Consider the following 22,816-nt stretch of genomic DNA (forward strand, 5'->3'; position numbering starts at 1 on the left):
AGGTGCATACCTGTTTTGTTGTATTGCTCTTCCACAAGCAGTACTCCTTCGGCATATATGATCAACTTTATCCTTTATCCGGCCCCTCTTCTGAATACGTATAGCTGTGACATCGTGCCGGATTGTCTCGACTAGTGCCCCGCAAAGATCTGCATCGCGAATGTGGAAGTTACCAAAATTATGTAAGGTAATGTGTGAAGTTAGAGGTAAGCTCCGTTATGCCATATCACTGCGTTTGTACAGATTGTATGTGATAGTATTCTACATATTCAGCTAGCCAGTGGTCATGACCTCCGAGAACTCCAACCCACCCTGTTGAAATAAAAAGGACTTGCGCCCAATTTTGTCGAAACTGAAAGGACGGGTCTCGCATCTGTGAACCTTGTAGACTTTTGTTGCCTAGATTGCTCCAATATAAAGCTGGACTTGTGTCCTATTTTTCGAGGTTGGCAGGCTTGGACTTCTCCAAAGGGTCTAATTTACCAAAACGAGGGATCATTGTTTCTAGAGTTGCCTCGACATCGATTCCCGCCCCGGTTTCCGCCCCGACTTCCACCTCATCCCCGTCCCTGCCCCTGAGATTGGCTATCATTTGAGTTGACCTCCTCACATAGGGTTTTTATTGGGCGTTTCGGATCCCATTTCTCCACTTCTTCCGGCGTAAGTTTAATTTCTAGGCGGCGGTTAGGATCGTCTTGCGAGGTAAAGACCATGCCGTTTAGCGTCTTTGGATCGCCTCTGTTCTCGACCTTTGTTTTGTCTACATGACGACCGGCTGATTCCCAGTCGTAGTAGTTGTCATAACCCCCCCAATCCTGCGCTAACTTGTGCCGGGCGAGGATGAAAGCCCAAGTGCCCAAATGACGTAGCACTTTGGTCGTTCGATTGGGCTGGGGTTTGGAGGTCGTTTACTTTCGAGATGGACTTAGCCGTGTCCCCAGGGCCAAAAGGCTGGCCGGGCTTCCAATCCGACTTACTATCAAGGCCTTTGGAAGCCTCGATATCCCGGCCAAAAAGTTTCAGGGTATTATTGTATGGCCTGTCGGTAGTTTGGACATCGCGGCCTCGCTCCACATTGCGGGTATCTATATCGTTCTTCTGTGGGTCGATCGGCCGCTCAGGATGGTCCCACAGCTTCCAGCCCTTTACTATATACTCCGATATACAATCGGTTGTGACTAGCTTAAACTCAGGCTTGTCGGTATCAGGATTCTCCTTTATGAGGTATACCCAAGCCGAGCCAGTTGAGGGGCGGTCGTTGAGACTGGGGCTCGGATACTGGCGATGGTGGAATTTGGGGTCCCCATCTTGGTCAATGGCGAGCATAAAGCCATTTCCGGGGCCCTTTCCGGCATATGCAGCCTCTCGTTCTTGCATATCCTGGTAGAAGGTCTTGATGTGGAGACTTGCCTTGTCGGGGTCGTATAACCACGACTTTGGATACCCGTGGAAGTCCAGATCCTCTTTTTCGATCGTTAGAGGGAGGTGCGAATGCTGAGCTTGAGCTCTTTGGGGGCTAGGGCCCGAACCAGATGGAGTCTAAGTCTCACGATTAGCGTCAAGATAATGTCGAACTCTAGCATAAAGCCCACCATCGGCCGCTTTGTGTCGGCGGAGATTCGAGGTGTCTGGGATGAACCAGCGCGCGCCGGGGACTTCTGGGGCGAAGACATTTCTAACTATTTTATTTTGTCAGCCTCATAACAAATCAACATAGTGAGGTACTAACTAAGAGCTCAGCTTGGAGAAACATAACTTCAATTTGCTGATTCCTTTACCCACGTTCCCTTCGTAGACCTTCCATAAGATGGGTTTGGTGAAAGATACGGCAACGAGTTCGATGAGCCAAGTCAGGCCAAATAACTAAAGAATTGACCTTGTCCGAGTCAGGTCAAATATATTTGAAAAATGAGGTTTACCTGACCGTATCGTAGGACTGACCTGGGAGCCCTTATAAAGCCACACCAGCCACATAAATTTCCTACCTCAAATCCATTACCACCCGCCTTTTGAGGATATATATAGGTAGGTACCTATATACCCTCATATTTACCTGTTCGCTGAACAAATAAAAAATATTTTCTACCTGATTTGAATAGATATATCTACCTAGATTAAGTTAAGTTAGATCTAAGTCAGGTTAAGCTATTAATTGACTCGTTGAACTCGCTGATCTTCGCGGCTCGAGAATCATCACTAGATTGCCGGAATTCCGGTCTGAGAAAACCAACCGGCGAATATTACTTATACGCGGAGGCCCCAAAGTCACGGAATATTATTATGGCGATGCTCGAAGTTTACAAACGGGCTTGTCGTGTTCGGGGACGAGTGGAGCTCGTCGGAATAGATTTAACCTCCCGAACCCGAACCCGAACCGCGATCCATAATTATGATTACGTCATCATCGGCCGGCACGATTTCCATCGGTTCACTTTTCTCAAGTTCACTGAGATACACATCGTAGTCAGAGATTAACAAACGGTAAGGACCTGATAAGAAAGCGCGCGAAGAAGAAGTATTAGGGTCAGATATAGTTATATAGCATCATTGCCGCGGATCCCGGAAGATGTACCTATCTCTCGCATCTAATGCTCTCCGCGGATATTGATATCTCCGTGTATGGATTTAGCCAAGTAAATAAGCATCACTAGATAATGTCAACGCTGTACTTGGAGGAGTTTTAAAATATTACAATGCCATTATGAAAACAGAAGATTAGTGATTGTATGACTTGGTCAAGAAGTATTCGAACGCGGATACTATTAGGCCCGAAGTCGCTATCTTAGATATCAGAAGTGTTTGTGTAGCATGTTGCTTATACGCAGCTATTTTCAAACGAACTTCAGTCAGCCAATTTTGGAAGCAGGCCACGTAAAATAGAGTCCAATACGACAATTGGAGATAGTTATTCACGATAATGCGCCTGTTATTGAAGCTTTAACGTTGCAATTCTTGGCAACTTGGCAACTTGGCAACTTGGCAGCTTGGCATCCAAGGTATCTTTTGAAGAATGCCACAGCAGCTTTTACCTATCGTCGTTTGATAAAGCTGCTGATACCCTATCATCTTCTGAAGGATAGGTAGCCAAGACCTATATTGCAATTCATTTACATCCTCTTGGTATTGGTGTTGATAACCAGGGTAATGGTTCTACGTAACAACCGTAACAGGCAAGCGATCAGATTTGCGTTAGCTGGGCTATTAATCTTATCTTCTGCAGCGAGACGGGTGACTTGCATTAATATGGATCTTACCGCCGATTGGACGGCCGCGACTCGGTATGTGACAGGAAGGGCAGTTATGTTTTCTGCATGTCAGGCGGCGTGCGTGCGTTGAGAATACTACATTCACCTAAGAATTATTTGTAGCTTACTGCACTTACTTCTAATCAGAGTCCCCTCCGCCAAGAGGCCGTAGTTGGTCCTGGCCGATATCTACGAGCTTCCCTCACCGATCCCTATGCGTACTATCTTCGGTACTTGAGCTGATAGGGCAGAATTTTTGGTTATGCCAATAATTGTCAGGCGCGCGGCAGGGATTCATCCAGCTTCTCCTTATAGATGGCCCACTATCACTCTAAGAACTTCCAGTGGTAACCTACTCTTCCGAGTAAGGCTCTCTTGGAGTCGAGACCGCCTATCTTCAAGCTTTACATGGACGTCAGAGCTGAATATGCGAACTACCGTGACCTACACCATAAGTAGACTTCGACTAATTCTGCTGTCAGATGCTAAGGGGTGGTGGTTGATTGGTTAGCTGAGAGTCACGTAACGAACCAACGATTTCGTATTACAGAAATCTCTGCGCAAGAAAAACTAGAGTAGATACGTGATGGCGCAAATTAGGCAGGTAACAGAGTTATCAGCGGCTTCGCGCGGAACCGAGGTAGATATGAAGAGTTTGGTGAGAGTGTATCTGTCTGGCTTGGTATCAACGACTATAAGATATTCTTAGGAGCTTTCAACTGATGTCTTGATACTCTACCAACCATATGTCCTATTAGACCTTTCTTTCATCCGCAATAATACTAGTCTCCATTCCTCAGTATACGATGTTGCTTAAGTCTGTCACTGCTGCAGCCCTGCTGGCTTATACAGCTGCTGCCCATTATGTGCTCCCGCGAGCAGACGGAAACTCTACGAGGATTTGCGGTACCCCTGAGCCTACCGAAGCTCAAATAGCCGCCTCCCAAGTTATGCTTGCTAAGGAGCAGGAAATGCGTGCTAAGGGCGAATCTCGGGCCCTCAGATCGTTCAGCGTGAACACCTACTTCCACGTTGTAGCGTCATCCACATCTCTCGACGATGGTTATATTACCGTAAGTAGTAGAGTATTGTCGTGGCCGCTTCACTTACTAAATCGGATATAGCAACAAATGATTGACGATCAACTTGATGTTATGAACGCAGCCTATGGTGTGCATGGCATTACGTTCAACCTGGTTAGCACGGACTGGACCATAAACCGCAGTTGGGCTGCGGACGGGAATGAACTTGCAATGAAGAGGGCGCTTCGCAAAGGCACCTACTCCGACCTCAATATTTATTTCCTAGGCAATCTCGGCGGTGGATTGCTCGGGTAAGCCCCTAGTCTTTCCTTACGATCCTGTGCGAGAGAAATCATTAATATCCTTGCTAGATATTGCTACTTCCCAGACAACGTTGCTGATGGATCTACCGAGTTCTACCTCGATGGATGTACCGTGCTAGGGCAATCCGTCCCCGGGGGTAGCGCCGCTCCATATAATTTAGGGGGTACTGTCACACATGAGGTTGGTCATTGGATGAACCTCTATCATACTTTCCAAGGAGGATGTCAGAGTCCAGGGGATTCTATAAATGATACTCCTCCTCAAGCATCGGCGTCTAGCGGCTGTCCAATCGGGAGGGATAGCTGTCCTGGCGGTGGCGTTGATCCTATACATAATTATATGGATTACTCGGATGAGTTAGTCTACCTGCCAGCTATTAGCCTCTATTGCTGACTTCTAAATGCAGTGCTTGTTACGAAGAGTTCACCCCAAATCAAGAAGATCGTATGTTTAGCGGCTGGTCTACTTACCGTTCTTGAAGGATACCTACCTAGGTACCTAGGTATGTAGGTAGCGATAAGTGTGCTCGAAGAGCTCAAGAGGGGTGTCACATGACTCGATTTGTCTAGACCTATATAATAGCCCTATATGTACCTGCTTCTCGATCCCGTAACCCTTAAATCTTCTCTTAGAATACTATGACATCACATAAAACCATAATAATGACAGAGGTCATCTACATAACTTGTGCCTACTACGGAGTTAACATATTCATAATAACGTCCACAGCAATCTCATAATATCCCATAGCAAACGGAAATACACCCGAGTCCAACGATCTTTCTGGATGTCAAGGTAAGCTATAAGCGGCTCAACTAAGCGCTATCCTATTATGTTGGGTTCAGCTTCCCCACGTTCTGATCTTTGGTACTGTGCAGATCTTTTACCGATGATCCGGATGGATGAAGGGTGTGTTACCACACTCGGCAATGTCTGCGGCCATCAAGGTACACGATCCACCCTACTGTGCCTCACGGCCGGGGACTAGGATCCGTAAGTTGTTTGACTTCATTCATCTGGGTTAATAATGATGCTCGAGCTATACATCTCTTAACTACACTATGCAATTTTTACTCCGTCCTTTATTTTAATAAGTGTACCTATGTATTAATCAATGATCTTCCAACGCCAACAATCCCCACCAACTCCGAAATTCGCCGTATTCGCCGATTGCTCGATCTCGTCGAAATCAGGGGTTGGATATTCCTACTCGACGTCATCGACCGAAACGTGATTCTTAGCAGATTAAGCCTCAATAAAACTCCACATATCCATGCTTCTTTATCCCCCCTGAACTAGCGACTTAACAAGTCCAGCACTCGCCAACCGGATCATAACCAACGCCCCAATCGGTAGGGTATCTGCAGTACAGCGACTGGCCGTGGCAGGCCAATTCACCACCCATCATGAGGCAGTGCGGAGGTACTGCTGGCATCTTGAAGGGCTTACACGCCGATTCTGTCTGAGTTGAGGTAGGCGTTACGGACGAAGGTTGGGCCACGGAATCGGTATCGTTGGCTATCATATTCGACCCGAAAGCTTGTATGTAGGTCTCTGCTAACCCTTCGTAGTGTTTCATAGGTCGCGCATCGGCAAACCTTGAGATGGCTAAAATAGCAACGAATCCCAAGTAGGTCGTAGCGTGCATGGCTAGGGCTTCTGTTGCTGCCCTGGGTAATGTCGTAGAAGAAATTGAATGGTTGAATAAGTAATTCACAACTTCAAGTTCGACTTCAACCTGGTGACAAATGCCAATAGACTTCACGATGCTTGTCAATGTCGTCGCCCGGTTTATATATTGCCGTCGAGGTCTGGCCAAATAGTGTCACTGACGTCGTGAGCCCTCCTTTACGTCCCGGCTAAATGTTACGAGGTTACGGGGATAATAGACATACATCCATCTTGGGAGACAACGAGTCATACCTAATGATTGCGATTGGTTCCTATCCATAGCCGAATTTCACGTCGGCTATTTTTACTTCATTTATACACGATGTCCGCGTTCTTCTAGAAATTTCTCGTGGCTAGGGGATAAATCTTACTCTCAAGGAATATGAGGCTTCAGCATCTACTGGGGACAAGTCTCAAGTAATTTTTAATTTCCTATTTGGTCCAATTGGTCCAATTGGGAAGGAAAAGGGGGCCCAACTCCCATAGAAAAAAAATGCGACTGTCGGAACGCAAGGTTTACGCAATACGATGCATCGTACGAAAGGAAACACAACGACGAAATGACTGGTGATGCTGTACTGACTTAACTGGATTGGATTATGTAAGAAAGAGAGATTACCTAAGGTAATGTGGGAGAATGCTATCTAATTGGTTGTGTACGTGACTACTATCCCAACAGCGACACAATATCCCTTCGTAAACTCAGGGCATTCGGGCAATGCGGTTGGCCTCTGCCGTAGCGAAAGTTGCCGGCCGTCTTCGCTGAGTCATTTCAGGCCTCCCCAATACGAATATAGATGGGTTTTGTATAAACATATAATCCATATCTTCAAGAGTACGATTTGAGGTTTCGGGGTAAAAGAAGAGCACTATTGGGAAATACGAGAAGCAGAAGACAGCGAAAACTGCCTCCAGTCAGCATTACCTTCATGTAACCACATCAGGGCTTTGAAAGACGAAGCACTTACTTAGGTAAAAGGCCCAGCTTAAGTTATCAATGCCTACTTTGGTGAATTGAGTCACCACGAATCCACCAAGCCAATTTGTCGCTGTTGCGGCACCGGCGCCACGCGAGCGCCAGCCTAGAGAATTGACCTCAGCAGAATAAACCCAAGGCACGCAAGCCCACGTTAGACCAAAAAATACGTGAAAAACGATGAACATCGCGGTAGTTACGTTTCCCATCTATAGCTACGGTAAGCGCAGTTCAAAATTGTAGGATGGGATAGTCTAACGAGTTTCTGCCTGGAAATATCGAGCTCACTCGATCTGAGACACAGGGAGGCAATCAGATGGCATATGCCCATAGCGATAGAGCCGCATAGTAGCATCCTAAACTAACGTTAGCAGTCTGTTTTTAACTCTTAGATACCTATGCACCAACTTTCGTCTTCCAAGATTATCGATGATAATTACGCTCCCGAACGCCGAGACGAGGTAAACAGTACCGCTGACGGCAGCAATCAACCGGCTCATTTCTTGACTGAAACCGACGTTCTGTGCTAAAAGCGTGGGTAGATAAAAGCCTAATATCGAAATATTAGAGTCATTCAGAATTTGGTAAAGAAAGAACCGTACCTAATGCGTTGATGCCGCTGAACTGCTGCATAAACTGAGTTCCGCAAGACAGTATCAAGCGGCGGAAGTTATGTGTCTTGTCGCGGAAGCATAGAACGTCTATTAGTGGAGCACGGTCTTCTCTCTCGAGGTCTATGGCGACTTTGATAGAGCGAAACTCTCCCGTGACGGTATCATCATTTATCGGAATATCTTTCCCGGCGAGTTGGCTAAGAACTTCGAGAGCACTCTCCTCCTTACCAGCTAATAACAACCATCTCGGCGACTCGGGAACTAGAAGGAGAAGTGGCGTTATCATGAAGAAGTAAATTACTTGAAACGCGAGAGGAAATCGCCATTGAAACGGTCCATTTTGAGAGTATAGGGCATAGGCGATCCAGTTGGCTAACGCAAACGATGTTACGTTTGAAGCGGTGCCGATGACGACTAATTTGCCTCGCTGGTGCGATTTCGCACACTCGGATAAATATACCGGAGTAGTGGTTGATGTTAATCCAATGCCGAATCCGTTTATTAAGCGCCCGATGATCATCTGGGGCAGATGCCACGCGGTGAACTGGAGGATCGCTCCCAGGAAGTTGCACAATAAACCCCAGGCTATGGTTTTTCTTCGTCCGAGTCTATCGCCAAGCATAAAAGCTGCCATTGAACCTATGAAGGCTCCAATCTGTACGGGTTCAGTCTTGCTTGGTGACCAAAAATCACTCTGAAACCAAAGGCAGGAAAATAATAGGGCGGTTCTTACGAAGAAGCAACTTGACGTGATGCCTGATATATTGGCGTCAAGAACCTGAGGAAATTGTTCCTTGAAATCTTCTGATACCAGTACTCCAGCGTATACGCCCTGCAGTAAGTCAGAATGGACTATCCTGCTCACCAAGCTCTCAATATTTAATTTACCTGGTCGTAGCCGAACCAACAACTTGAAACTTTCGAGTCACAAATATCAGCCGGGCTCTGCAAAGTTTAGAAATATGCAAATTCCTTACGCGCATCGACGAGCGTGATCATAGCGATCAGCTTATTGCCGCAAATTTGGCTCTTTTGGCGTATCATCTTGGTCAATGATGATTGGCAAGTAAGGACGTACAACGATAACCTCACAGAACAACAGAACGAACACCAATGTCAGCTACAATCCATCATGATTTATTTCTCTCTCATTTACGATAGTGTTGGGGCGGATTTACTGAATTAGGAAACCCCGAAAGCAATCATAGGGTTCACACGCCGACGCCGGCTACACCTAACGCGAGTCCGGCCTTGGCATGCGTCCGGACGCCCCGTTTTTTGTAATGCATCGGCATTAGGTCGCGGTCTAGACGATGTGGAGTTACCGCAGTCGTCAAATAGATTATAGAATATGAAAAGCTTATCAATACGAGTGGGTATTTCCCCTTCACCGCATCTAAATACTTCGACGTAGACCGGAGATAGTCTTGTGGGGTAATAAGGGGCCCCATGGCCTTGAACGTATTATAGCACAAGTAAAAGTATTGCACAATACTTAGACCATGGTTCACAGCCTAGATATGGAGTCGCGGGGTGGAACTCTGAGCTGAATCGCCCTTAGATTTTTAGGTGTATGTATGCTCTTCACATGCTTTTTGCCTGCACTTACATTAAAATTTAGGTGTTCATTCAACAAATTCACCTATACTCCTCCGAATTCGTTACCTAGACTTCTTATACGTTTTTGTTTCCAGATATCGTATATAGCCACCGCCAATATCCGTGGAAACTAGTCGTTTATCGCCTGGTTATGTTATTTGAGGACTCAACTTCGTTACAATCGCAATAAGACCCACATTCTCCGGGGGGTGGTTTATAATTGTGGGTCTGTCATTAGTCCCCTCGGGGTATCGAATTAAGTTTCGGTAAATGCTAATATCGACCGAGGTGCGGTCCGGGGACGAAGGCCCCACTAAGACGGAGCCCTTATAAAGCCACACTTAGCCACAAACCTACCCCTAAGTCCCGGACCGAGAATTCTTTATTATCACCGTGGTTGATAAAATTAGGTACCTAGGTAATAGTATTTATTTTGATTTTAAGTCACATATGATTCCATTCGAAGCAAACATTTATCAAAAAGTAACCAGATTATGCTGTGCTTGATAGTACTACTGCTTCCAGCCTGTAGTCGATTTACTTTTGAATAGGGGTAATCAAGTCCTGCAGCGACTTGACCGGATCCAAATTCCTCAAGTGTCCAAACCTCAGTGACTCCATTCCCGGGTCTGCTGGAAGCTCAATATTCCATCGACGCTTGAGTACGTCCCTGATCACGTCGTAGCAAGCACCGATCCTGATTACCTCCACGGAAGGGCCGCTGAAATCCAGCAGCGTAGAACTCCGGCCGTGAACCCACCACTTCAACAGCCCGTAGTCGATCACGATATCCGCGATGTCAATGAGTTCCTTATTGATATCATCCACGCGATATTTCGTCCCTACGTAACTTCTCCATTAATATCATCAGACTAAATTTTCTAATTGAAGAACATACCTGTGCCCGACAAATTCGCCGAACTGCCCAAGAGTGGTATGTTTTCGGCAAAGGTCAAACTTGTCAGCGCATCCTGGAACGCACCAGCGTTAACCAGAATGGAAAGACTCCCGTTCACATCGCATGCCTCCATAGTGACAGGATCGATATTTTTGACCATCGGATGATCGCGCTTGTACCGCGCGATGACACCAACCGGAATATCGAGATCCTGTGTCAGATGATCGATGATTTCGTGCTGTAGAGGTTCCATGATGTGTACCTCCTTGTGAATAGCATAAGACCCAATCCCAGCATGCCGCTTATGGGCTCCTCTTTGCTTCGTCAGGAAGATTTTCTCAAGAGACTTCGCATTCGTTGCCATAACGGCATATCCGACATCTGCAGGGCAGATTGCTATACCACCCCCTTTTAGAATGTCAAAGACGCGCTGCGCATCTTCTTTCACGTTAGGACGGCCCATCGTTAAACGGAGGATATTTCACATGTATGTAGAGAGTAGCGGAGATTTCTTCTTGGAAATTCGATGCGTTATTTAAGTAAATAAATCGAAGCCGTGGTTATTGTCGGTGAGCTGGGTTGCTGTACATTTCGTGTATACCCCGGATAGGCTCTGTATAGTTGTCGTCATCTTACTGATCTGCGATAGAATGCTTTACACCCGTCCTGTTTACTGGTGCGTTATAGATTACGTGAGACGGAATCCATGCATTGATATGCGTAACCCGGATTTGGTTATTAGAGTTGGGGAAGATCTACACCATATTAATCATACCTACTACCTGTTAGAGAGATCCTAAGTTTATTCATTCATCGGTTTTCGTACAAGTGGTGTTAGTATACGAAAAATCCTTGCTTACATGAGATCTACATACCCGTCTTCGTCAGACCGTCCACGATCTATGAACCGGTAAATGAGCTATAAACCTGGATTACATTCCTACCCAAATCTGAACACACCCTAGGTATTGATATTCTAGTAGATCTTGGACAGTTTCTTCTCATAGTTAGTTCTTACGACTTAACCGGTAGTTTGGGCTGCCTCTAAACCAATCACCGAGCAACTCCTCACAACATTCTTTAACAATAGCTATACTAGGAAAACTTTTAGTCTTTAAATCAGTTCTCTAACGAAACTCCAAACCATTCTACCACCTCGACATCATCAATACCATCATTTTCGCCGTTGGGTGGTAGCTTGAAAAATCTTATATTGTCGAGTGCTCTCTGAACAGTTGTAACCCTTGCGCCGTAAGGTTAGGTGGAACACCACTTCCAGATATCTGAGTAAGGAGTGGGGCGTCTGTGAAGGAGTTATGCCCGCCGACGGCGAAGTCGCGGTTGAAATTCCCGATATTTAACTAGACATCGGCCCCACTCCCGTCGGGGGCACCGTTATGGCCTTTTGTATGGGTTATCATGAAGGAAGCGTCCGTGCTAACCCGCTTTCGGTTCCCTAGAAGCTATCATTAAGATCTAACCTCATAGAAAAGCGTATGGTGCTGTAGCCCGCCGAGGGAGTGGCGAAAAACGCTTCCACCGTCTGTCTCCAACCCCGAAAGGGGTATATTGCTGGCGTATTCAGGGACCTTGTCGGTAGTTGTCGGGTTGGAGAAGGTGCTTAGAACGAATTTTTAGTCCGATCTATAGATATCCATCATTCTTAGATAGTCAAAGGAGACTCATTGAGCGGAACTTCATATAAGACGCCACTATCAAGATATTCAGCATTTGTCTAACTGAAAGGGCCGATAAGGACGAGCAGACTGGTGTTGAAGGCGCGAGGAAGTAGAGTAATAAAATTCGAGACGACATATTAATGTTCTAGTTGTGAGAACAAATAATCGTGCTGTAACGGTTGATTAACGTACGGAAAAGCCGAGTAACCTACCAAGAGGTAGAGACGACTAATATTGCTTTCGGTATCGTATAGGTGTATATATCTAAACTATTCTTCACACCTCATCTCGCATTTATTCACCCCGATCAGCCATCCAAGTAAAGGTCTTTCATACAGTAACGAAACGAGCCATGATCTTTCAGAGAGTTCAGAGTACATGCGATACCTAGAGGGGAATTTAATAATTGACACCCACGTATAACACAAATTGCCATACGGTACTTCTATATTCCCGCTTTCGATTGTCGTATCCATCAGTCGCGATGCGTAGCGGCCTCTGCCAGGTCTACATCCGTGCGCGGCCAGAACCGAGTAAGGTCGCCAAGAGGGAGGTTCAAGGTGATACGCATCTCACCAGCCATAATGACGACGCACATATACCAACCTAATGTTCCCACGACGAACAGCAGAGCTCCACCAGCCTATGCGATAAATTAGATGCGGTCCTCATGTTTCACGGACACGAAAAATAACGAACCTTTTGCAAGCTCGCTGCTGCCTCATAGTTACCCGCTGCCAGCTTGAAATACGAGCTAGACAAGGTCCAAACTGCTGAAGTGGCACAGGCAAAGATAACAGCAAATACCAGGTTGACCTTGAGCGTAAAAAGGAAGAAAGTAAACAGAGCGAAGCCCCAGACGATAAGATATATCCCAAGCACGGAGTTGTACTCTGGTGACATTTGGCCGGTCGGGTCACCGGCCGTCGCGTAGGGCTCTCCTAGTTGTAGCGTGGGCAGCTGTAGCATGCCGAACGACAACCAGAAGACGGCGTAGAGACCCATGGCCATCATAGGGAAGAAGTTCCCCATGATCCATTCGAAGACCATCGAGACCAGCAGCAGGATGGGACCGACGAAGAAGAATATTCCCCTAGTGGTTGGTAAAACAATTTAGCCGCGTTGAACGGACGGTATACGTTGTGGGGCCGGTAAAATACGGGGAAACGGAGTATAGGAGAAGACACTTACACCACAGGTGTTGCTCCCTGAGCTCCTCCCCAGCCCATCAACGTCATGGAGAAAGTAAAGGTTGAAATGACGAATCTAATTGTTTAGTTACCAAAGTGTGCCTTGTTGTTGTAGATCTATTCCCAAGCCTATGTGAGACTTACCCGACAATGCCAAGAGGCGTCGGATTGGCGAACCGCTTGTTGTAGTCGCCCACCTGAGGAACTTTGGGAGTAAGGTAGAGCTGGAAGCATGAGCACGACGAAGCGATAATTCTAACACTGGGTAGCTTACCTTCTCGAAGAGCTCCGGCGGCATCGTCACGGTCGTGTCCGACCGGTTCAACCCCTTCTCTTCGTCGGAATGAGTTAGGATGCCTACTCTGGTCGTCATCTTGACTTGATTTTGGTCCAAATGTAGCTGAATTGAATACAAGAGAGAGGTTAAACGATGTATCCGGGCTACAGTTTGGATTTTGTCTACTTAGAACTCACGCAAACTTGGGAGTGGATGATATCCTATCCTTTAATAGTCCCTGGACATTTTATTTACCCCAGATTCGATTAGCCTAGAACGTCTCAAAGCTATATTACATTACTGGATGCTGCACTTCTGAACTACCATAACTGCCGGACGTCTCGCATCTATCCAATTAAACGTTGAGTAGCGCTTAGCCACCGTATTCATTCCGCGGCGCGTATTCATATCGCATGTAACCATGTCAGTGTCTGCCGAAGCCAAGACATGGCTGCCTCCGAATGTGCGAGCCATGGATACAACTCCGGTGCGGGGCTTGGCTGTAAAAAGCAGTTGGCAAGCCTTTTTATGAATAGAACGCCTGCCATTTGCTCCCAGCTCATTTAATCGAATATAATGTAACTATTAGCCAATTGGTTATCGTATCTAGTTATTTCTAGACGCGGAAGGAGATCAAACTGGCCGAGAAAGCAACACGTCGGCCGTTACTATGAAGGGGGCGCAGTTGAAATACGATTGTCTCGGCGATTACTCGTACTGAAGGCTTTTGTCTAGATGTTAACCAAGATCCTAAACAAGAGCATGAGTTGATTACCTTAGGTACCTACCTAAAATATCCATCACAACCAGAGAGCGAACCAATAGTTATGGAATGGTTCGACTCACCGGTGTCCATATGAAGAAATCTCGCTAGGTAGTATTCCGAAGAGTTGCATTGATACATGCTCAGTCACAATATCAGAAGCTTTCAGCTACGGCCTTGTTTTTTATAGTTACAGCCTAGGATGTAAGAGACTGACTAACCCCTAAGTCAGCCAGCTGAGCCAAGTCCAAGGAAGCATCGCAGTATCAAAGGGTCTCCATATGGCCGAGTAATATACTACACTGATTTCTAAAACGGGTATGCTATAATTCAACTTCTCATTTGTCTGCATGGAGCGTCGTATCATCAACACTTTCTACATTTGTTGAGCAGTTATCATTTCACGCATGTCGTGTTCTTATTTCTAAACCCGATCATTACTATAACGCCGAAGAGAAGAGAATTGAAACAAAAGAAGATAGGTGGCGAAGGGAGAATGGTAAAGGATTTCTTCGTTGGCGTAAGGGTGCGGCATTATGAGGCGAATTAATTGTTACATTCATGATTTTGATTTACCCATGAAATATTCGCCTTCAGGGTGATTGACTTACTATGTACTTCGCATCTTTGATTCCCCGTCCGTTATAAATCTGTATAAATACTTCAATAAGCTACTGTCACATATAAGGCGTAATTGCTAGTTAACAATTACGGCGTCGTTTTTGCGATAGCCACCATTAAAGTTATGCCTTCTATAGTTATCTCGTATTGTGCCCTACCTCATCATCTTCACTCCAAAGTCGCACGATCTCGACTCAATACTATAATCTGTTCAATAAACAAACATTTACCTAGGCCAATATAGCCGATGGGCATAATAATGAGTTTGGCTTCCAATCCCTACTATAGCCCCTAATTAGCCGGTGGCGCTTAGGAGAACCGTGTCCGGTAAATCTACCATTTACCGGGCAGGGGTGTATAATATATGTAGCCTCTAAATGTAGTGTCACAAATTTTGATTAACCGGAAACTAGAATCCCCGGTTACCCCAGATGTCAGTTGGAAATTTCTGGGGAAGTTTCACAAGGAACTAAAGATTTCTCAATCGAATTGATATTTTTATTCATGCTGATTTCGCCTTTGGTGATGTTATGGGCAAATCATCCCTTATGCAACTCATCAATACTCGAACTTCTGCCCGACAAGTTCTTCACTCAGTTTCCACAGCTTCTCAACATTCTCGGGGTCCGTCGCGTATGGGGCGGCCTCGTGGATCTGGCTGTTCATCAAGTAAGCCGGCGACTTGGCGGGAATTTCAGGGTCTAGAGCCGCGATGAGCGACGTAGCAGCAATTTGCGTGTATGTCTTTGATCGGGGAGACTCCCACTCCCACTCTTTACCTGTATTGCGCTTTACAACCTCAGGTATCTGCGCGTAGTCTTCATAAGTAAGGTGGCTTCCTAACTCAGTGTCGTTGTTGTAGCCCGGATGAGTAGCCGTAGAGGTCACGCCACGGCTGCCGAGCCGTTTATTGAGGCCATAGCTAAATAGAACGTTTGCGGTCTTCGCTTGGCCATACCCGGTCCAATGATCGTAGGTTTTACCACCCGAGTAGTTCCAGTCGTCAAAACGGAAGGGGCTAATGAAAAAGCCGGAGCTGGTGAGATTGACGACTCGCGCTCCACCCGGCTCGGAACCAGCAGCGATGAGTGCGGGTGCGAGCAGGTTCGTTAGCAAGAAGTGACCGACGTGGTTGGCTGATAGTTGCAATTCGATTCCCTGCTTATCCAAAGTGTAGTCTTTGATAGCCATTACACCAGCGCTGTTGATGAGTACGTTGATTTTGGGCGCTGCCGCCAGTATCTCTTTGGCTGCTCGCCTTACCGACTCATGATCCGTTAAGTCAACTTGGACGAAGGTTGTCTTGATAGAACCATCGATCTCGGCGATCTTCTCTAGTACCGGGTCGACCTTCTTGGCCGTGCGTGAGGCGATTAGAATGTGCGCAGGGGCACCTCTCGCAAGTGAGACGGCAATCTGACTCCCGATACTAGGGTGGCCGGCACCTGTGATAACGAACGTGCGACCTTTGATCTGCGAGGCAAAGGCCTCGATGACCTGCTCGCTAGTCGCTGCCTCGTCGAAGACTGGCATATTGTGATTTGATGGTTGACTGATTGTTGTAAGGTGGTCTCTGGGGTCGGATATGTTTAGTTGAACTACTGTGTGTTAAGACTTACCTGCTGATAAGGAAAGAGGTTCTTTATATAGAACGAGTTCCTAGTAGATGCATTTACGTGCTTTTCAACCTACGTACGGAGATGGAGATATGGAGTGTTTCGAGCTCCGTTAACATGGCCATATTGGATTTACCGGACGTAGTGGCTCTTAAAATCTCTTAAGGCCGGTAGGAATAGTGTATCTAGGCTCGTAGCCTAGGCACAATCGTAGAATATTTCAATACTTATGGCACATATTAGCGTATTAAGTGAATCTCGTTCTAAACCTCTTATGATATTTGTCATCTGCTTGGAGGTTGCGGATGAATAGGAACTCCGGTTGTGATAAGCATACAGGTATGTACGGATTATGTAATCTAAGTTAGGTTCTGCCTAACCGTAAACGAATGTGGGGTCGGAAGATCTAGATTTTCCGAAAATGGTGTCGGGCGGGTCTCCAGTGCTGTGGGTCCGCAGTTGGTGTCACGTCAGCCACTTGATCAATAAAGTCTAGTGCAATCGATCACATCTGCAATCAATCATATCCTACATACGTTCGCCCGGATCACCACTCCTACGCTACCTACATCCGCAACGACTTGATAGCCGACAACACCTATCATGGTTCTTCAAGATCTTGGTCGCCGCATTAGTGGCGCCTTACACGATGTTACTCGCGCACCTAACCTCGACGAAAAGGTATGCGCCATTCTATTGCGGTGTCGCACCCCGCAATGCGATCGAATGGGCCGAATTCGCTAATATTCATCTCAGGCCTTCAAAGCTATGCTTAACGAGATCTCCGGTGCCCTACTCGAAGCCGACGTTAATGTGCGACTCGTTAGCAAACTGAAAAACTCGATTAGTACTACAGTCAATTTTAAGGACCTCCCACCCGGCGTTAATAAGAAACGATTAATCCAAAAAGCCGTCTTTGACGAGTTGGTCAAACTCGTTGATCCCCATGCCGAGCCCTTCAAGCCTAAGAAAGGCAAGTCAAATGTCATCATGTTCGTTGGTTTACAGGGTGCCGGAAAGACGACCACATGTACGAAACTCGCGCGACATTACCAAGCGAGAGGCTTCCGCGCATGTTTGGTCTGTGCCGATACCTTCCGAGCCGGTGCTTTCGACCAACTGAAGCAGAATGCGACCAAAGCAAAGATTCCATACTACGGTTCCTTAACCGAGACAGACCCGGCCAAGGTCGCTAGGGAGGGAGTAGAGAAGTTTAAGAAAGAACGATTCGAGGTTATCATCGTGGATACTTCCGGACGTCACCGACAGGAATCAGCACTGTTCCAGGAAATGGTAGATATTCAAGAAGCAGTAAAACCAGACGAGACGATCATGGTCCTTGACGCCTCTATCGGTCAACAAGCTGAAGCGCAGGCGAAGGCTTTCAAAGACGCAGCAGATTTCGGAGCCATCATAATCACCAAGACGGACGGCCACGCGAGTGGAGGTGGCGCTATCTCCGCTGTTGCCGCAACACATACACCCATCGTCTTCATTGGTACGGGAGAGCATATGTTGGATCTAGAAAGGTTCGCCCCGCAACAGTTTGTGAATAAGCTACTAGGAATGGGAGATATGGCAGGTTTAGTAGAGCACGTGCAATCTTTGAAGCTCGACCAAAAGGAGACAATTAAGCACATAACGGAAGGTATATTCACAATAAGAGATCTCCGAGACCAGCTCAGCAACATCATGAAAATGGGACCTCTATCCAAGATGGCCGGTATGATTCCCGGTATGTCTAATCTCCCGGGAATGGCAGGTATGGATGACGAGGAGTCGAGCTCTCGGTTAAAACGCATGATCTACATATGCGATAGCATGACTGAGAAAGAACTCGACTGTGACGGCAAGATGTTTATCGAGCAGCCAACTCGTATGACGAGGGTGGCTCGCGGTAGCGGTGTTAGCGTCAGAGAAGTCGAGGACCTGCTCACCCAGCAGCGAATGATGGCGGGCATGGCTAAGAAGATGGGCGGTAGCATGAAAAACATGCAGAGGGCGCAGCAGGCAATGGGAGGAGGAAACAAGGCACAACAGATGGCTGCCATGCAGAAGCGGCTGCAAAGTATGGGCGGTGCTGGTGGTATGCCGGATATGGCGAGCCTTGCGAAGATGTTTGGCGGAGGTGGTGGCGGGGGCGGATTACCCGGTGGTATGGACATGCAGAAGATGATGGAAAGTATGGGAATGGGCGGTATGATGGGCGGCGGACGTGGCGGCAGGCGGTAATACGGATAGGAAAGGACAATTCAATACCAGCGCATTATCGGTACGGTGTCGATTCATAACGCGGGCATTGCGTGGCGTTTGGCGGTAAAACTAGTGATATCAATACGAAGATTGGTTTATTGACGACTTGCCTCTAGACGCCTGGAAATCGGTCATTTCATGTCTGGATCTTACGGTCGACCTATATCTTGGCATTCACCCTTCTATCCACCTGGTCCCGTACGACTCTTACAAAGTTGTGGCATTTCACGTCGAACAAAATTGATGGCGGTGGTGTTGATATCCGGCGTGATATATTGATTACGTAGGGAACGTGTACGCCCTGGCGTTATATATGTATATCCTTACTGGGGACAAGATTATCCTAATGCACCCTAAATATATCTATCGTTGTAATGTCTTAAGTAACCTTCTCCTGCACTTGCTAACGGGAGTGTGCACTCGATCCATGGGACCGTATTTTCGGTATCACCGTTGTATACCTCATTGCCCCCGGGAGTTCTGCCGTCCGATATAGAGTCGTGGCAAATATTGAGTCTAATAGCCCCGGAGTTTCCGTTCCGGAATTATTGCCGTGCACGTCCTCGGACTACGGCCTCCATCCAAACAATGCATCGTTACCTCGCAGTAAATAAGTCGCCGTCATATCAAACCGGGATCTGAGCTGGATCCATTTCGCCGGACATACTTCCGGGAACACGCATTGCTACTAATTAGCTCTTCATCCTATGAACCTCCTGTGTTAAGTTCAAACATTTTTTCTCGCATTTACATGTTCACGATAATAAAACAGTGGAGGTGTACAAAATAGAGCCCCATGATGTAACGTTTTGATAAGCTCGGAGAATAGTTGAGTCTAGTGGTACATAGCCGCTTACCTTAATACCTTAATAGGCGGGTCAGTGGATATTCCTAATAGTGGAGTTGCGATAATCCAAAAATCCTAAATACAAACTTGAAGTCATCGTGTAACAAATTTTGCCAACGTTGTGATGTAAAGCTGACGAAAACGAAAACAATAACAACTTACCATAACACAGTAAAAGACCGTTCGGTAACTGATCACCAGTTGCCCCATCGTGGCTTAATTGCGTTACGTATCACCCTCTTACCGCCGTTTACAAGCTTGGGAGGCAGCGAATTACACGTGGTGAATATGCCATGCATCCTTTTTCATTCTTATCTTACACTTCGATATTATACCAAATACAGAATTATTATATGCAACTCGTACATTGCGACCCGTGGTATTTCATAACCTGCGTTGACACTCTTACAATAGGAGCATTTCTTCCGGCGAAATGACGCACGTTTTCGACCCCATTGGAAACGCCCAGCTGGGATCGCTAAGATCAGGTGCTGAAGATCTCTTCCTAATTGACACACTTCCCTGCTACATATCAGCTAGCATGACTTTCGATTGGCTGAGAAGCTCTACCAGCTGTAGGGATCCTATCTGATATAGAAACTGGAGAAGATTCGACTGGGATTCGGTATTGTCCTAGCTTAACGTCATTGACATTCACTTCCATAGTATTTCACGTCTGAGCACTTGTATATCGGTTAAGCCCCGACACGTTGGTTCTGACAGCCCGTGTGGACCCTGAGACGGGAATAAATGAAAACGGATCCGATTTAATGGGATTTCAAGAATTGAACAGAATTCCATGCTTTGCCTCTTGTCAGACGTCAGAACTGCGTCTTCTTCTTGACGTAAATCTCGTGGGGGTAGCTTCTATCGATGATGATTGGCCGATATACACGGTTTACAGGCCAACTCGTTTAGGCGAGACACAGTCAGGATGGAGATGGAATCTGTTAGAGCCACTGATCAGCCTAGCTTGGAGTTTACTCGGGACTTAGATCCGTTTTAGCAAGATGAAGTTCTAGCGAGAAAACCGTTTACGCCATTACGCGGATGACACCCGTATCGGAAAGCTGGCGTAGTAGAGCTACGACCACTGCACATTTCCGTATGCAGGCCGTCCTATCCGGCTATCAGATAGACGCCTTAAGACCAAGCTTACTTTATATATCGGACACCTGCAGCTCATGTAAATCAACTGATATTCGTTCATCTTTCCATTCACGCAATTGGCTTACTACTAAAAAAACGTATAACAATATGTCTCTCTGCGCACGAGCTCTTAGTAGGCGGTGCCCTCGCGCATCGTCTACCTTTACGAAAACTACTTTCACTACTATTCCTATCACACAAGTTAGACCGATTCATTCATCGAAGCCATCTGAGATAACGCCAACCTCAAGCACCATGGCCGAATTCAATCGCAAAACCAATGCAGTCCCAAAACCGCCTGACTCGAGGGAAAATCCGACGGTTGGAATTGCGCCGAGTCCAAGCGAAAATATCGGCCAGATGCGATTAGCGGATTTTGACCTCAGCGGCAAAGTATTTATAGTAACAGGAGGCGCTAGGGGGCTTGGGTTATCATTGGCAGAGGCGCTAGCTGAGACGGGAGGAAACGGTATGTCTGCACTTTTGTTTAGAATTCCTCCGCAACTTTAACATAGGTACTTACATGATAAATTGCAGTTTACTGTTTTGATCGCGAACCGGAGGCAGATGAGGGCTGGAACGAAGCGGCACGACGAGCTGATCAGTTCGGTGGTTCTCTTCACTACAAGCAGCAGGACGTACAAGATACGGAGGGGCTTGATCGAACTATCGCAGCCATTGCGGACAAGCACGAACGTTTAGATGGCCTTATTGCGGCTGCGGGTGTTCAGCATCTGTCCCCGGCTATCGAATGGTTTGTTTGAACCCGCATGAGGTAAAGAATATAAGTATGCTAATGCCTTCGCTAGGACGAGGGATGAGGTAAATCGAATGATGGATATCAACTACACGGGTGTTATGATGACAGCTACGAGCGTGGCACGCCAGATGTTCAAGTATAAGATCCACGGCAGCATGTGCTTCATCGCAAGCATGTCCGGCAGCATCGCCAATAAAGGGCTCCTGTCGCCTGTAAGTAAATCGAGATCGACCCCCTTATTCCTACGACTAACCTGAAACACAGGTATACAACTCTTCAAAAGCCGCAGTTATTCAGTTGGCGCGTAACCTCGCGATGGAATTTAGTCCTATTCGAAAAGACGGCACGGGAGGTATCCGGGTGAACTGCATCAGTCCCGGTCACATCTTAACGCCGATGGTTCTCAAGAATTTCGAGGAAGTCCCGGGCCTCCGCGAGACTTGGGAAAAAGAGAACATGAGTATGTCACCTCTGTATCTCCAAAATCCGTAATGGTATCTAACGTGAACCTTCACAGTGGGTCGATTAGCAGAGCCGACCGAATTCAAGGGTGCCGCCCTGTTTCTGCTAAGCAATGCTAGCAGTTTCATGACTGGAAACAACCTTGTCATCGACGGTGGCCATACGGCATGGTAGAGAGCGAGCTGCCCCCTCGGTTGATTAAGGGCTATTATCTTCCTTGGTTTTCATATCGGAGTTTGGCTGGCAAGTCCCGGAGTTTATACCAGGAAGCGAGAATTTCCGAAGCTGTATGCAAGCGGCTGAGGATCGAATAAGTATGCCGAGTTCGTTGCGACGGCTCCGTTGTATATCGGTTACACGTGTTAACGACTCGATGACGGATGAATGATATCCTATAGACTCGTTTGTATATTATTATTTTATAGAATCTAGAAGCATCTAAGTGGCTGAACTATTTATTCTCCTTAAGATATGTGAACCCTCATTGGGGTCAGTGTAACACCTATACCGCGTCGTTGGGATTTACGTAGTATTATTTTCAAACAGAGACACAGGCTAGGAACATTATATGTGGCGGTAAGAGGGGTAATTCAACGGTTTCCAGGAACTTGATGTAGAAAAGAATATCCTTATAAACCCAATGTTTAGGTACCTCTTGTTTTCTAGTTATTCAATTTCTGATTATTCGATTTGTTATTGACTTGCACTTACGATATCTTTCATCATTATGAACGACCTTGGGCTTTAATTCTTACTAATGCCCGAGTTTACGAGGGATATTGTCTGGCTGATCTCAAATTCCTAAAATGGAAGAATTCCTTGAGAAGGAAGTTCGTCCGTGCGCAGCCTT

At 46.5% G+C, this 22,816-nt stretch overlaps 9 protein-coding genes across 9 annotated transcripts; 3 read left to right on the forward strand and 6 right to left on the reverse strand.

Annotated features, from left to right (window-relative positions):
- Positions 1 to 557: 557 nt before the first annotated feature.
- Positions 558 to 1,673, reverse strand: F5Y00DRAFT_266435 (uncharacterized protein; the record flags this gene model as incomplete). The annotated part of the gene is made up of 3 exons (XM_048011942.1): positions 558 to 749; positions 826 to 1,539; positions 1,593 to 1,673. The coding sequence occupies 3 exons, from the start codon at positions 1,671 to 1,673 to the stop codon at positions 558 to 560; spliced, it is 987 nt and encodes a 328-aa protein (XP_047860536.1).
- A 2,378-nt stretch (positions 1,674 to 4,051) lies between these two features.
- Positions 4,052 to 5,070, forward strand: F5Y00DRAFT_266436 (Metalloprotease; the record flags this gene model as incomplete). Its single annotated transcript, XM_048011943.1, has 4 exons — positions 4,052 to 4,318; positions 4,370 to 4,578; positions 4,639 to 4,947; positions 4,998 to 5,070. 4 exons carry the CDS (start codon positions 4,052 to 4,054, stop codon positions 5,068 to 5,070), a joined length of 858 nt encoding a protein of 285 aa, XP_047860537.1.
- A 584-nt stretch (positions 5,071 to 5,654) lies between these two features.
- F5Y00DRAFT_197066 (uncharacterized protein) lies at positions 5,655 to 6,508 on the reverse strand. The gene has a single exon (XM_048005280.1). It carries the CDS (start codon positions 6,237 to 6,239, stop codon positions 5,895 to 5,897), a length of 345 nt encoding a protein of 114 aa, XP_047860538.1. The 5' UTR covers positions 6,240 to 6,508; the 3' UTR covers positions 5,655 to 5,894.
- A 456-nt stretch (positions 6,509 to 6,964) lies between these two features.
- Positions 6,965 to 8,896, reverse strand: F5Y00DRAFT_266438 (putative sugar transporter; the record flags this gene model as incomplete). Its single annotated transcript, XM_048011944.1, has 7 exons — positions 6,965 to 7,167; positions 7,231 to 7,447; positions 7,498 to 7,594; positions 7,647 to 7,788; positions 7,841 to 8,684; positions 8,741 to 8,769; positions 8,830 to 8,896. The coding sequence occupies 7 exons, from the start codon at positions 8,894 to 8,896 to the stop codon at positions 6,965 to 6,967; spliced, it is 1,599 nt and encodes a 532-aa protein (XP_047860539.1).
- Positions 8,897 to 9,988: 1,092 nt separating this feature from the next.
- Positions 9,989 to 10,820, reverse strand: F5Y00DRAFT_273942 (uncharacterized protein; the record flags this gene model as incomplete). The annotated part of the gene is made up of 2 exons (XM_048013265.1): positions 10,350 to 10,820; positions 9,989 to 10,293 (listed from the first exon to the last, which is right to left on the reverse strand). Exons 1-2 carry the CDS (start codon positions 10,810 to 10,812, stop codon positions 9,989 to 9,991), a joined length of 768 nt encoding a protein of 255 aa, XP_047860540.1. The 5' UTR covers positions 10,813 to 10,820.
- A 1,683-nt stretch (positions 10,821 to 12,503) lies between these two features.
- On the reverse strand, positions 12,504 to 13,591 carry F5Y00DRAFT_255910 (GPR1/FUN34/yaaH family-domain-containing protein; the record flags this gene model as incomplete). Its single annotated transcript, XM_048010339.1, has 5 exons — positions 12,504 to 12,671; positions 12,728 to 13,121; positions 13,220 to 13,294; positions 13,363 to 13,442; positions 13,493 to 13,591. The coding sequence occupies 5 exons, from the start codon at positions 13,589 to 13,591 to the stop codon at positions 12,504 to 12,506; spliced, it is 816 nt and encodes a 271-aa protein (XP_047860541.1).
- Positions 13,592 to 15,373: 1,782 nt separating this feature from the next.
- F5Y00DRAFT_248375 (NAD(P)-binding protein) lies at positions 15,374 to 16,823 on the reverse strand. The gene has a single exon (XM_048009431.1). It carries the CDS (start codon positions 16,410 to 16,412, stop codon positions 15,438 to 15,440), a length of 975 nt encoding a protein of 324 aa, XP_047860542.1. The 5' UTR covers positions 16,413 to 16,823; the 3' UTR covers positions 15,374 to 15,437.
- A 71-nt stretch (positions 16,824 to 16,894) lies between these two features.
- On the forward strand, positions 16,895 to 19,131 carry F5Y00DRAFT_248376 (signal recognition particle protein). Its single transcript, XM_048009432.1, has 2 exons — positions 16,895 to 17,176; positions 17,252 to 19,131. Exons 1-2 carry the CDS (start codon positions 17,099 to 17,101, stop codon positions 18,725 to 18,727), a joined length of 1,554 nt encoding a protein of 517 aa, XP_047860543.1. The 5' UTR covers positions 16,895 to 17,098; the 3' UTR covers positions 18,728 to 19,131.
- Positions 19,132 to 20,852: 1,721 nt separating this feature from the next.
- Positions 20,853 to 22,140, forward strand: F5Y00DRAFT_255913 (NAD(P)-binding protein; the record flags this gene model as incomplete). Its single annotated transcript, XM_048010340.1, has 5 exons — positions 20,853 to 21,213; positions 21,282 to 21,498; positions 21,554 to 21,716; positions 21,769 to 21,964; positions 22,022 to 22,140. The coding sequence occupies 5 exons, from the start codon at positions 20,853 to 20,855 to the stop codon at positions 22,138 to 22,140; spliced, it is 1,056 nt and encodes a 351-aa protein (XP_047860544.1).
- Positions 22,141 to 22,816: the final 676 nt, after the last annotated feature.

This window comes from Daldinia vernicosa (genome assembly GCF_022497035.1).
Source record: "Daldinia vernicosa strain CBS 139.73 unplaced genomic scaffold F5Y00scaffold_71, whole genome shotgun sequence".
NCBI classification, from domain to species: Eukaryota; Fungi; Ascomycota; class Sordariomycetes; order Xylariales; family Hypoxylaceae; genus Daldinia; species Daldinia vernicosa.

Coding starts and splice junctions, on each gene's coding strand:
- F5Y00DRAFT_248376 (XM_048009432.1), top strand. CDS start 17,099: ATGGTTCTTCAAGATCTTGGTCGCCGCATTAGTGGCGCCTTACACGAT. Junction 17,177..17,251: donor CACCTAACCTCGACGAAAAG/GTATGCGCCATT, acceptor TATTCATCTCAG/GCCTTCAAAGCTATGCTTAA.
- F5Y00DRAFT_197066 (XM_048005280.1), bottom strand. CDS start 6,239: ATGCACGCTACGACCTACTTGGGATTCGTTGCTATTTTAGCCATCTCA.
- F5Y00DRAFT_248375 (XM_048009431.1), bottom strand. CDS start 16,412: ATGCCAGTCTTCGACGAGGCAGCGACTAGCGAGCAGGTCATCGAGGCC.